The following is a 14,500-nucleotide window of genomic DNA, read 5'->3' on the forward strand; positions in this document are numbered from 1 at the left end:
GATACATTTGTGTGAATCAAATTCCAGCAGAAGTGTTGGCTTGTCACTCATGATGATATTTTATTGTCACTGTTAAAACATGATCCACAAATAGACATGAATTGGTCTGTAAAGCTGTATAAATAACAGTCCTCATATAACATGGAGTGAGTGTGTTGACACTGTATTGGGATGTCAGTTGGAGGCCATAGTGGAGCGGATCCATTCAGTAAAATGACAGACCTGTGGAGAAAGAAATGTATATGAGACAAGATTCAGCTGGTTTAATTTGTGAATTCTGGTGACATAAACAAAAATAAAAGTATTAGAAATCAGAGAGGACACTAAATAATTTTGGTAGAATTCAGGTGAAAATGGCATGAGATTTGAAGACACTTTCTGTTCATATAAATCCCAAAACCCAATTTGTAATGTTTTTCTTGTTTGTCCTCAATAATTGGAAAAACCATAATCAGTATTTTGTCTGAAAAACGCAGATAAATGCTACACACTGTTCCTTTAAAAGTTGAAATAGGTAATTTTTACACAGATTGTATTTTGGTTGAGTGTACACACCTTGGCGTAAACTCCGGGACGATTTTCTTCAGCGCAGCCCCATCCCCAAGACACCACACCCTGCAGCTCCCCGTTACACACCAGAGGGCCGCCAGAATCTCCCTACAGGACAAGATGGAAAAATAACACTGTCTTTAACTATACGAACCTCAAAATAATAATAAAAATACCAAATAGAAGACAAAGGAACAGTTAAAAAAGACAAAAGAAGAAAAAGTGAATTTCAATAAGTGGGCAAAATTAAAAACATGACACTCAATTATATGTGAAGATATGTGTTTTGTCAAATGAAACTAAATAAACAAGCTGACATTTACTGCACAACACTAACAGGGTAACATTAATGTCTTTCAATCAAAGAAACATAAGTGAAAAAGCAAAACTAGTTTTTATTGTTTACACGGTGAGACTGGAGTTGCATATTCAAAATGTTCCCCTCTGGCACCTAGTTTCAAAAGTTTACGTTTGCGAACTCCCCCCCCCCCCCCCCTCCCCAAACATTGTTGCTGTGTAAACAAATGGCCCGAAAAGTCAAACTGGAATGTCTTGGTTTACCTGGCAGGAGTCCTTTCCCCCCTCGAGGTAACCGGCGCAGAACATGGACTCAGTGATCCTGTTGGGATAGGAGGCCTCACAGTCTGACTGGGGCAGGGTGGGCAGGTCCAGGCAGTGCAGGCACTTGGTACAACCGACTGTGTGACACACAAAAGGTCAGTATAGAGAAGTTTAATAATAGGAACTCCTGTCTTATTATCTTAATATCTGCGGTCACAATATTCTAACAATAATAATTATACTTGATAGTATTTATATAGCGCTTTTTTTGGAGGTCCCAAAAAGACACTTAACAGTATTAAAACGCAAATTTCAATGTGCACATAAAATAGCCCTCCATAGAGCCTACTGTACTCCACTCAATACAGCCCAATTGTGGTGCAGGTATAGAAGGTCAAAAATGAAAAAGCTTATCTGGCGTTTAATGATGCGTTCAAAATCTTCCCCAAACTTCCAAGCTGGACAAGTGCAAGTTATAATGTGTGTTTGTGACTAGTAAGGTTCCCACCTTTCATGCTGTGCTGAGGAATTGTATGTACAAGTGAATGTGTTGATTAATTGATAAGAAAAATGTAAAATGGCCTCAACTAACACAAAGGGACACAAGTTAGGCTACTCATCTAATTTTTGGAAATAACATTGCAACAAATGTCTAGTGATTTCATCTTAAGAACTGTAATAAATATAACTTTTTTTGTCTTGTTTTTGTAATTTAGTTTTTAATATTGTATACTGATATGGACCTGTGTGTCTGAATTTAAGTTTAATTGCATATTTTGAACCTTTGACCTATTAGAACTTCTAGTGACTTTTTTTGTAGGAACACGGAAACACCATCATTCTAATTTCAATTCTAATTCTAAAACACATCACCTATAAAACACAATCATTTCTCTTCCCGGACTTACATGGGCTCTGGGTTGCCCCCCACCCTGACACCAGACACTGGGTGCCTGCAGGGGCGCAGCGTCTGGGCAGGGCGATGGGCTGGACAAACTCATTCAAAGTGGCCGGCGCGGCGAGTTTGATGAGCATGATGTCATTGTTGATGGTGTAGCGGTCGTAGTCAGGGTGAGGAATGATGACCGCGGGAGCGATGAACTGCTCGGGACCGTCCTTGTAGCCGATGTGGTGCTCACCCAGACGCAGCTCGATATCCTCACCCCTAGTGTTATGATACATAGAAAGTGAATGAAGTCGCCTTTCACTAAAGCATGGTGTGTCTGTGCAGCACCCGATAATGTGATAACTCCTGAAAATTTAATATATTTGGTCCTTAAAACTATAGTGCAAATCTCTCAAAGACATTCAAGCCATCGCCAAAAGAGTTGACATGAAGTTGATTAAGCTTATCAGCTCCACAAAAATATCTCTGTATTTCTCAGTGTGGCAGCGTTTACAAACTGGTGTCGCCCCCTGACACCGCTGCAGGAGCTCAAGAAGCACCAAAGAAATGCTTCAGTTGTTGATTCTACTGCTAAGAAAAAACCTGGACATACAGCAGAAGGTATAAAATCCATGCTCTATCACCAAATGCTTACCTAATGTAGATGCACCAACAGTGTTGTAGTAATTACTCAGAATTCCGCAAGGGGGGGCGGCAGAAGTTACGCATGTAACTTTAAGTGCAACATTTATTACATTTTCAGGAGTCGTTGTGATTATTATTGGGGAGTGATCACATTTAGATCTAACTCCGTCCCTAACTTACTTGTAGCAGTGAGCAGCGGTGACCACCCAGCGGTCGTTGATCAGCGTTCCCCCGCAGTAGTGCCAGCCGTTGTTGAGCGACACCTGCCAGGGCACGGAGTGATCCCTGCACTCGTAACCGCCGACGATCTTATCATCAAAGCCCAAGGCAGCTGTGTAGGAGGACAGGACACAGGAGAAGTGTAGGAATGAGCAGAAAAAAACACATTTAAAAAGGTGGTCAGTTATTCTGGAGAATGCTTGTTGTCAAAATCAGTGAATATCTCCACAGCCTAGGCTCTGTGAATGGGCTTGTAGCTACTGTGGGCCTTTGTTTACATACCAGTTTACAGAGCCTAGGCAGTGTATTACCATGGATTTATTTTCAGCGCACACACACAGAGTAGGCTACGGACATGTATGTAGATCTTGAGGAGATATTCAATGATTTTGACATCAAGCTGTATCCAGAATCTCTGACTCCACCTTTTAAACTTTCCAATTGTTTGAATCAAACATAACAATTATCCGGCCAGGCAAAGGTCGTGAAGCTGAAATCTACAATACATCATAATTAAATTCAAAACATGTATACACCTGAGCATACAATAGCAATATTTTTTATCTTTTTAAATCCATTTAGCAGACATTTACTTACCACTGGTTCCGACCAACACAAGAAAAGTGAGGAACAACATTTTAGCTTCGACTTTGGACGCCTTCAGACAGGGACGCGTTGGATTCGACGCCTCAAATTTAAAGTGTTTTTTTCCTCCCCATGTCACCTGATAATGACGATCAACCAATAGAAATTAAAACCCTTATGGGAACTAAAACAGTGCAAACAGTCGGTGTGGAATTATCGTGAGGGATGGGAAATGTCAAGCTGTGTTAAATAACTCCAATTCAGAGATTACTCTGCCAGAATAGTTGATAGTATAATATATCAAGGTTTGAAATGTGTTGCAATTTGGTTATTTTGTCTGTATCTACACTAATATCAATCTAACACAATAAAGGCATGTGAAATAGCTGATTAAATAAGATAATTTTTAATAGAAATGTAACATATAATATAACGAGGGTCCAGAGAAGGTAACACAAACCCTACTCAACATCATGTACCTTTCCAATTCTTTTGTCAACATAATACCTAAAAACATCTCAAAAAAGCACACTCAATCCTTGCAGTTTTCATTTAATTCAGTCTTTAAATATAACAACAACAGTGTTAAATATTTATATTAATAATTCATTTACAGTATAACAAGTTACATGTCCAGATACTGCTGGTAAATACACTGAGAAGGCCTCCTTATCAATATGATGTAAACACGCAACAAACTGGCAAAAACCAGATTGTACATTTCATCTAAACATAATGGTCTCATGTGTGAAGCAAGCCTTTCGTCATGATCAGTTTGCTAACGTAGGCAAAGCTTGTCTTCATACACAACTAATAATACAGCAGCATTTTACATTCAAGGCACAACAGCTGGAGCTGGTGACGGTCAAGTATCTGTTATAATACCTTATACCGGTAGTCTAAATATGCATTTTGATCGGAATCTTGAAAATGTAAATTGTGGTAGAATATTTTTTTTTACAATAACATCCTTTTTTTTTGTCATTACTAAGGATCATGTTTGAGCTGGTTATAGAAGTTGATTATAGAAAATAGTGTGCGTTATAGGTTTTAAGTTCAGTGTCCCCTAGCTTCCTCCAGCTTTTAGTGTATGTAGCATCCTCATAAATCTCCTTTACTTGATCCCTTTGCTTAAAGGTAGAGTCAGCGATTCTGTAAAAATCCTTGTTGACGAAAAACATTTAAGTCAAAATCAATGTATATCTCCTCACAATCTGCTACCTGTAGGTACTGTGTGAGTGCTAACAATAAAACATGTGTTCATACACAGCCTAGGCTATGTAAACGGGCATGTTGTTAGCTACAATGGGTCCCTTTTTCTTTAAATACAAGTTTACAGAGCAGTTTACAATCGCTCTCCAGAATCGCTGACTCCACCTATAAGTGTTTGTTGCGTCCTTATAATTCTCCTTCACTTGATTCCTTTCCTCACACGTATTGCATTCCTCTCACCTCATTAAGTCAGTTCTGTGTAATTTCCCCATCAGATAATGTTTAGGTCCCAAAGAGTGACAAACCATACACAGATAAATCAGCCTGACGGTTTAGTGCTTGGCCGTTTGCGTAGACCCGGGATTTCTCGCTCAAAAACCTCCCTGATTTTCTCGGCACAGATGGTGGAAGCGAACACGGTCTCCTTGGAGAACTGCAGCAGGCTGAGGAAGCCGTGGGGCAGGTCCTCCACCACCGTCAAGCTCACGGGCTGCCCCATGGCCCGCAGCTTCTTGGCAAACATCACGGAGTCGTCCAGCAACGCGTCCAGAGCAGGGGCCTGTGGGGAGAAGACACAAGAACAAGAACTGTGGGCCGGGATAAAACTGACTGTAGCCTGACTTATATACTGGCTTTGTTGAGGTACGTAGTGGGGTCAATATTTTAGATAAAAAGAAAAAAAAATGTTGGTCAATTGTTTTCATAAAACAATTAAACATACTAACAAACCTGAGCTGATATATTTGTAATAAAAATGTATGGGCGCATGCATTCGTTAATGAAAGCGAGTGAGATGTATTGTGGGAAACACAGCTGCTGCCTACCGTAAGTCATTAAGTTTAAGTTCCCGGGAAATCGGGCCCAATTTGACCGTTTCATAAACATTTTATAAAAATGAAATAGGAAAAGAAAAACATGACATGAGCTTGTTTGGGTGGGTAAATGAAAAGTAAAGCTTCACATTTACACACTAAATTAGACCTTTGACAAAAATGAAAATATTCACTCTTTTGGATGAAACGAAAATGCATTCCAACTTAAAATATTCCCACCCTCAGCTCCGCTCTTACCACAATGTGTATAGGTGGCAGTCCCTTCAGCATGTTGCTAGGCGCCAGCCCGGGTGACACAAACGGGTTCCTGAAAATGGGGCAGGCAGTTGGGTGGACAAAAGCAAGGGAGTTGGAGCGACGGGGCTCAAAGCCTTCTGGGTAATGACATGACGGTGACATGGTCTGTGAAGAGGTGCGGGCGGGTGCTCTGTGGGTCTCGTTGTTGCTCTGCGGGGGTGACAGTGACCGGTTTCCGTCTGTCGCCCTCATGGGGTCAAGGAAGGACTGGATCCAGTTGGAGGCGCCCTGTGTGAGGTCGCTAAGCAACACACTCAGACTGCTGCTTCCCACTGTGGGCTGCATCGTCTGAAGGGCTCCACCTGGGACAGGGGCAGCATGCGACAGACAGTTGTCAGAGAAATGGAGAAGGAAGAAGGGCTAAGACAAACATTTTTGGAGTTTAATGAATTATTGCTTGGGGTAAGTAATGACTTTCATCTCCCGCATAATCTAGTTGGTACATAAATCCCTCTGAGATTCTGTTTTCTTTTTTTTTTTTTTTTTTTTCCAAAGGTTTTTTTATTAAATGTTCGTAACACAGAAATTGTAGCACAATTAGTACAAATTTTTTCCCCCTTTTTTTTCCCGAACATACCCCACCCACATCCCACCCTCACACCCAACAACACGAAATATACACTACGAGAAACAGAAATAAACAATCAATATGAAAAAAAAAAAAAAAAAACACATAAAGAAATCAAATTAAATCAAATAAAAAAGGGGGGGGGGAGCTACTCTTCTATAGTTATTGTTTTTTTTAAATAATTTAGGAAGGGGCGCCAAATTCGGTCAAATTTATTCTCGGATCCCTGGGTAGTGTAACGTATTTTCTCTAAATTCCTACATGCTATAATGTCTCGAATCCAATGTGAGTGGGAAGGAGGAGCAGGATCTTTCCACTTGAGTAGGATAGCCCTGCGAGCAAGTAGTGAGGTGAAGGCCAGTACTCTCAGCTTCACTTTAGGTAAGCCCGGATTTGGTGCAATGCCAAAAATTGCAGTGAAAGGGTTCGGCTTAATTTGATGCTGAAGTACTTCAGAAATTGTTTGAAAAACTGATGTCCAGAACTCAGTCAAGGTGGGACACAACCAGTACATGTGAAAGAGTGATGCCGGTGCGCTCTTACAGCTATCACAGGTCGGGTCTACATCGGGGAACATACGGGTTAATTTAGTTTTAGATATGTGGATACGATGTACTACTTTAAATTGCACAAGAGCATGTCGGGCGCACATGGAGGTAGAGTGTATCCGATCCAGGACTGAATCCCACATGTGATCTGTGAAGGCAGAACCTAGGTCTTGCTCCCACAGGGTTCTTATAGCTGCTAATGAGGGGCTATGCAACTTCGAAATAAGGTTGAAAAACACAGAAATTGAGCCTTTTAATGTGGGGTTTACAGAAAGAAACAAATCGACATGATTGGCTGGCGGTTTATAAGGGAATTGGGGAATTAACTTCTGCGTAAAATGCCTGATTTGCAGAAATCGGAAAAAATGTGTCTTTTCGATACCAAAGTTTTTTGTCAATTGAGAAAAACTAGCAAATAGATTGAGATTCTGTTTTCTGTTCCCGTGGCGCCCACATGTGCTCTTGTGTTAAATGAGGCCTGAAACGGCACACACCTAATGCTGTCCACAAACACGCGAGTTTGTACGGCTACATTTGTGAGGACATTCACACATCAAACATCCCTTTATGTTCCAAAGTAAAAACAGGCCAAAATGTCTTCACTCCCAAGATCTCCAACTCAAACTGGTTCTCACAAAAATAGTTGTATAAGTGTATAACCACACACACACACACACACACGCACAAGCACACCGTACATATACCTGCATAGGCATTGAGGCACTTAGCGAGCACACCCAGAGGCAGCAGCGGGTCGATGAGGGTGAGCAGGCGTGAGGGCGAGGCGTCTGTGGTGAGCAGGGTGGCGGGGTAGGCGACCATCATCCCGTCTGGGACGCGGATCCCGTTGGACAAGGCCTTCATGGAAACAGTGATGCAGAGGTTTCCTCCAGCGCTGTCACCGGCCAGACACACACGCTCTGCCGTGGAGCCTGAGAGACACACACACACACACAAATACAGATTGATAAGATCATTTTACAAGAAACCATAACGTACTCGATCAATTTTAGAATTTCCTACTTTTCCATCTTTTTTGATGAGAGAACATTGGTGCCTTTTCATTTTTGACAATGGACAAGTTACTTGAAGTCATTTCAAGATATCACTTTGGGGATTTATAATGGGGGAATTTTCATTTTATAGACAAACAAGTCACTCAAAACATAATAAATACAAAAAAGTTAAGTGAGTCACTAGTTGCAGCCTGAAATCCACGTAACCTTTAATCCTATAGTTATCAGTTTTATGCTGTAGCCCGTTTCTTTACTTTTCTCCATTTTCTCTGCATGTGAGTGGGCACATATGACACCTTCCCACATGCCAGTCTCAGCCCACAATTTGCCCCTCCTCCTGTACACCACACCTTTTATGATATTGGTACACTTTGTACATTTGCTATCTACTTCTACAAAAGGGAACACATATTATTTGTAAATGTTGATAGATTCCCTGTAGCTTTCTGTACAAATATAGCCATCTGAAAAACGTGCTAGTGTAAGAACTGTAAAATAAATTGCCACATTCATTTGAATTTCTCAAGCTGTGAAATGACATTTTTCTGCTATATTTAGTATTACCCCTTTGCCTATATTAAAAACCAATGCTCCTCTGACAATGGGCCAGTTATGTTTGTAGTTAGCGTGACATGTAATAGTGGTATCCCCAAGTGATTTGAACAATAAGTAGTAGTACTCTAAATAATCTTTAATTGAATAAAAAGTTAAACAGTAACTAGGCATAAATAATAAAAAAAAACAACACACACCCACGACCAGACCCACACCCACCTAGCAGATGACAGTTGTTGAGGGCCCAGCAGTAGGCATAAAAACATTCCTCCAGGGCTCTGGGAAAAGGTGCTTCTGGTGACAGGGTATAGTCCACAGAGAGGATCGGAACGCCCAGCTCCTTAGACCATGTCCGCAGATAATTCTGAATCATACAGGGGTGGACAGAGAACAGAATAAATATGTGCGATAACTTGCTCACCATTAAAAATAGCTGATTTTTTATTGTAGAATTGAAAGATTTCGTGCTGAATATTATTATCATAATGGGAATACGAGTAGAAGATTTAGTCTTAAAAGGTGGTGTCAGCGATTCTGGAGAATGCTTGTTTTCAAAATCACTTTCTGTCAAAATCAGTGATATGAGTATATTGCTAGAGTGGGCCCCTGTTGTTTACATACCAGTTTACAGACACTAAGCTTTGTTTTAACACCAGATTTATTTCAGTCTACACACAATATGGACAGGTAGTGGATCATGGGGAGATATTCACTGATTTTGACAAAAAAAATGTTTTGACAGAAAGCGTTCTTCGGGAGCGTTGACTCCACCTTCAAGCACCAGCATCTTGTCCTTGTACCTCATGTGACTTGGACGTCTGAGACACGAAGCCTCCTCCATGGAAGTGTATAAGCAGCCAGGGGGAGCGAGGCTGCTTCTGCACCCAGGGCAGCTGGCCCGCGGAGATGGGTGGAGGATCTTCTCGAGAAAAGGATAGCAGCTCTTCACTGCCCTATAAAGAGCGGGTAGGACCAGAAAGAGAAACATTTTAACTTGTTTCTACCACTTGTGAACATGAATGAATGATATTGTTTAAGTTGCGTATATGTTGCTGAGGATCAAAGTTGTTTTCCTTTGATGGATTATAACTTCTGTGTTTGTATTATTTTTACAAGTTCAATACATTTACTAAATAAAATAAAAAGTAAGTCCTTAGGTATCTAAAAATAACGGACACAAGCAAAGAAACACACCATTCTCTTAACAAAAAAAAAGCTTACATCTTGAATAACACATTCTTTCTTACAAGACTGCAACTTTATATTACATTTTTAACAAGATTTAAGTTATTTTGTAACATTGCTCCTCTAGTAAAATACAACATACATATTTTGTCTATACCAAAACCATTTTTATAGGTTTCTTTTCCCTGTTCAAGTTCCTCACACCATCCCTGTATTATACCACCCGTGTTACCCCTCACCTGTCCTTCTCTGAGCTCATAGGAGATGAGGCGCAAGTGGACCGGTCCCGGGCCCCAGTGGGCGATGGGTGGCTGGACGGTGACTGATAGACTCGGGTCGGAGGCCAGCGGGAGACGCAGCGGGACAGGGGGCAGCGTCAGGGTTACGTTCACCTGCACTGGGTACGAGGCGATTCTGTTGAAGCCCTGGACACAGAAACACATGCATGGAATTGACAACTTTTAAGAAGAATTGAGTTCATTTGGGAGTCAGTGACTATGTTTACATGCACAGCACATTCTGATTCAGGTCTACGGGAATATTCACGTTTATATGATAATAAGCACATTCTGAATAAACCAGCAATGTTCCCTAGTAGTGGTTTCCAGGGCAATAATTCTCATCCAGTCAGACAAAAATGACTCATACACGTAGTCAGTGTTATTATATTTGACCCTGCCTACTGTTATAAGGCCGGACTCTGTGAGGTTCCAGAAGGATTTCCAGAACTGCAGGTCCAGGTTCTGGGTGATGCGTTCAAACACGGCCCCGCGCAACTCTGGATCAAGAACGTACTTCCCTGATGTCAGGAGGGACAGGGCCGCTAAGCCTGGGAGAGGAAGAAAGGAATTCAAGGAGCTTCCATTAATACCATGACATCATGGAGAAAACCAATCCAATCCAACTTCATTTATAAAGCACATTTAAAAACAACTGAGTTCAGCCAAAGTGCCGCACAGTCAAGAAGCAACATGTTTTTCCCACAATAACAGAACACACAATATTATATATGCTATATATAAAAAATGAATAGAAAAATAAAACATAATTTAAAACACAGGTAATGATAAACACCAGACAATGTCAAAACACTCACCCAAGCCAGACTGCTGTTTGCCATACGTATCTCCGTATGTAACCACGCTGATGACAATAGTCTGAAGGAAAGGACGCAGAGCTGGAGAAAACTGTGAAAAGGAATAATGAATGATTAACTATAATAAAAACGAGTCACACAACAGACTACTTATGGAAAATCTTAATGGCTGAAAGGAATGACTTAGCTACCTTACTAGGAACAAACTTTGAAAAAAAAATATTTTTTTCATAATATAACTTACCACTGTTAGGAACTAAATGGCATTGCAAATGCTTGGCTATGTTTTTTTTTATTATGATTTTTTACCAAATTAATATTTTTTTTGCCTTATTCTAAAATTCCCCCCAAATTTTTTGGAAAAATATAAAATAAAATAAAATGAGTGACACATTTTGCTAAAAGCACCAACCTGAAATCCCAGACAGCGTCCATAGAAACAGGCCTTGTGCATGGAGCTGTACTCCTGCACAAACCTCTCGCTCAGCTCCCCGTCCTCCTGCGTGCTGTACAGTGTCCCGACGTCGTTGTTATTGAGCAGCCGCTGGGCCAGGTGCAGCAGGGCCCGCAGCTGACACAGGGCGCTGCAGTACGACTCTATCTCAGAGGCATTGTGGTCCGCGCGGAAGAAGGCTCCGTTGTAGTTAGAGGCAATGTAACGGCCCTTGCTAGCGATGTGCATGAGGCAAGACAGCAAAACCTGGGAAAAAAAGGAAAGATATATATATTTTTTTACTTTTAATGAGAAGGTATGGAGTCTGCATTTAAAAAGGAGGTGGGGGTGATATTTGTGAACAAAATACATACAAAAGACCAAATCCAACACTGAATATCAAGTGTCCAGGGAGGGACAACAGATGCAAATGAGCTACTAGCTAACTCTGCTGCAATTGTTTTTAAATTGTGCGCTGCTCATGTAAAAAATAAACAAATAAATACAAAATAAAAAGCGTGCAATTGTTTTCATTGAGTATTATTATTTATTTGTTATCTCTATGTGTGATTTTCTTGAAACAGATTAACACCAGTCTTATCCTTTCATAAGATAAAACATGTGCAGCATTTATTTTCGAACATTACTGTAAAAAACACAAAGAAAGTGAGATTGCTGCATTAGCACTACTGTACACTGCATTTATAATGCATGTGCTACCTAAAGTACTTTGACATGTCGATAGACTTCTTAACAGTCTGAATGTGGAAGGTTAAGTAAAGAAAACCTTTAAACAAGTCCCTTTCTGCCACGTACAACACATCTGTAATCAATTTTAGTTTAGAGCGTGTCCCTACAAAACTGCTTTGAATGCTTGTTTTTCATATTAAACATTTGTCAGAATGGAAAATTGTATTTTCTGTATTATAGTTATCAACAGCTGCCAATCATCTCAACCACACATCTTAAGTGTCCTGCAATTATTAAAAGTTCTCACATAAACATTGGATAACGTTATAACGTTTAGTCGTAGGCAGCTCTTGTGTTATAAATAATCATTTATATGTTACATTTGATGGGTTAGGTGAAAATTGTGTTTGATATGTTAAGTCTGTAAAAACATATATAATATCTTGTTAGTACAAAGCAATCACAGCTGAAACGTCAGCAGTGAGTGGAGAGAGATTCGCATCTTCTGAATATGTCTCTTAAGTCTGGGACAGCAGGAGATTATTATTATTTTTTGGTTGTTGTGTACGTATTGTGTTGTTTGATGAGGATGAGATTTGTTGTTGGTTCATTTTTCTGTATAATTTCATATTGGCTGGAAATAAAATATTAATAAATTCATGCATTCGTACCTTGACCAGTGTGCGGTAGCCGTTCCCGGGCGTTTGTGCGTCAAAGTCATAATGGTGGAAGACGGCGGTGAAGCTGGCGACTATCGGCTCCAGTGCTTGGCCGTGCTCCTGAATCTCTATCATGGATTTAACCAGTCGCTGGGCAACATGTCCGAACGGCGTGTCAGACGTGTCACAGAAAATGTTAATGTTGTCTTCACAAACCGTCTGCACGGCTGCGAACACAACCTTGTAATCCATATCTGAGTCTGGGAGAAAGAGAGAGGGAGACAAAGAGAGAGAGAGAGAGAGAGAGAGAGAGAGAGAGAGAGAGAGAGAGAGAGAGAGAGAGAGAGAGATATTTTCTTTATATGTGTCCGTGTACAGTAGCTATCGACATGTGACGTGTAAGAAGACGGCAACATCAACCAAAGGGTAAACACAAATCTAAAGACCTCAACCAAACTCATTGCTTAGGCGTTGATAATAGTCTTGTTATCTGTTTGGTTCAAGGGTCGAAGTTCCCTCTGGTACAGCCTGAGGATTGTTCTTTAAAATAAACAAAGATAAAGATAAAAGTACATTTCTAAAGCTATTAGTGCTAAACTTCTGTCGCCCCCATGAGGAATTCTGAGTAATTACAACAACACTGTCAGTGCATTTACATGAGGTCAAGCCTTCGGTGGTCGCACATGGATTTTAGCCGTTCTGCTATAGGCTACGTCCAAGCTTTTTCTTAGCAGAAGAATCAACAACTGAAACATTTCTTGGCCACAGCTCCTGCGTCAGAACCAGGGGCAAACACAAGCTGCCATACAGAAAAAAACAGAGACAGTTTTGTGGAGCTGATACGCTTAATCAACGTTGTGTCGACTCGTTTGATGATGGCTCGAATGTAACAGACATTCATTTATATGAAAAAGTCACGCAATATAGCTTTAACTGATTTTTGAAAGAGGTTAGGGAGTTTGCTGACATTATGTTCATGCCAGTAAAGGCACACAAGATTGTGTCTTACCCAAACATGCATATCTGTTTTTAGATTGATTGCAAATATTGAAAACAAGTATAACAAGAGTCGGCTCTTTTTTGTTGTTGTTGAAATGTACAAACCACTGTGATGTTTAACAAGCTGCTATGTGTTCTAATCCAGGAAATTAATAAATATAAACATTGCCTTTTGGCTTAGTGAGCTAGACTAAATACAAGAAATTGGTGTTAAAATTATACTTAAATAATGATGATAAATAGAAAGTTAACTCAAGCAACTTAGAAAAAATAGTTAAAAAAAAAAGTATCAAATTGACAATGTAGCCTACATGTGAAATATAACAACATTTAATAAAAAAAAGTAACTTGCTAACAAAATATGCCACTGAGTTTATTGCAAAAAACTACAATTACAAACGCTGTATCCAAAGTTTCATGATGATCGCCTATCAAACCCATTACCCTTCCTATTCACCTGCGATGTCTCATCTCTAAAACAGCTGATAGGCCTTACATGACATCAACTTATGTCAACAGGCTCGTGTCTGTCACCGACTATAGGCCTACTTTTAGCTGTAGTTTGGTCACTGACCAACAATGATATCAGTTTCCAGGACAGATATCAGCTTCTTATAGGCTACTGGAAAAACCCCTCTCGTCTTGTTTTTTTTCTTTTTCAGATTCCTTCACACAAACGTCACTGTGAATATGTTGTTCTCACTGTATAATCGATTGAGCAACCGCCCGGTGACACTGACTTCACCCATAACAATAAGTTTGAGGACTTTTACCGTAGATGTGTCTTTAGGTTTTTAAAGCCCCCCAAAAAACGTGGACACACAACAACATAGTCGCTAACGATCCACGACCACATTTAAATGCTTAAAACGAGCCCGAAACAACAGCTTTGTGTATAAATGTGACAGTGTATTGTGTGTACAACTGGTTTCACTTACCGTGCGAGTGCGACATCCTCTTCCTT

At 40.3% G+C, this 14,500-nt stretch overlaps 2 protein-coding genes across 2 annotated transcripts; both read right to left on the bottom strand.

Moving 5' to 3' along the window:
- Nucleotides 1–174: 174 nt before the first annotated feature.
- On the bottom strand, nucleotides 175–3,497 carry LOC307264410 (trypsin-2-like; the record flags this gene model as incomplete). The annotated part of the gene is made up of 6 exons (XM_080045821.1): nucleotides 175–222; nucleotides 556–657; nucleotides 1,111–1,247; nucleotides 2,019–2,275; nucleotides 2,822–2,972; nucleotides 3,458–3,497. 6 exons carry the CDS (start codon nucleotides 3,495–3,497, stop codon nucleotides 175–177), a joined length of 735 nt encoding a protein of 244 aa, XP_079901947.1.
- Nucleotides 3,498–3,991: 494 nt separating this feature from the next.
- Nucleotides 3,992–14,491, bottom strand: lipea (lipase, hormone-sensitive a). Its single transcript, XM_080045258.1, has 11 exons — nucleotides 14,475–14,491; nucleotides 12,550–12,797; nucleotides 11,168–11,455; nucleotides 10,756–10,846; nucleotides 10,343–10,488; nucleotides 9,899–10,084; nucleotides 9,275–9,427; nucleotides 8,694–8,838; nucleotides 7,608–7,835; nucleotides 5,728–6,089; nucleotides 3,992–5,216 (listed from the first exon to the last, which is right to left on the bottom strand). Exons 1-11 carry the CDS (start codon nucleotides 14,488–14,490, stop codon nucleotides 4,977–4,979), a joined length of 2,103 nt encoding a protein of 700 aa, XP_079901384.1. The 5' UTR covers nucleotide 14,491; the 3' UTR covers nucleotides 3,992–4,976.
- Nucleotides 14,492–14,500: the final 9 nt, after the last annotated feature.

Source organism: Ammodytes marinus, assembly GCF_949987685.1.
Source record: "Ammodytes marinus genome assembly, chromosome: 17".
Classification (NCBI taxonomy): domain Eukaryota; kingdom Metazoa; phylum Chordata; class Actinopteri; order Uranoscopiformes; family Ammodytidae; genus Ammodytes; species Ammodytes marinus.

Bases quoted from the DNA above. Each gene is read 5' to 3' on its own strand.
- lipea (XM_080045258.1), bottom strand. The intron at 10,085-10,342 runs GTAGGCAGGGTC...TTCTGTGTCCAG, and splicing joins CAGAGTCCGGCCTTATAACA to GGCTTCAACAGAATCGCCTC. The intron at 8,839-9,274 runs GTACAAGGACAA...TGTATGATTCAG, and splicing joins AGACGTCCAAGTCACATGAG to AATTATCTGCGGACATGGTC.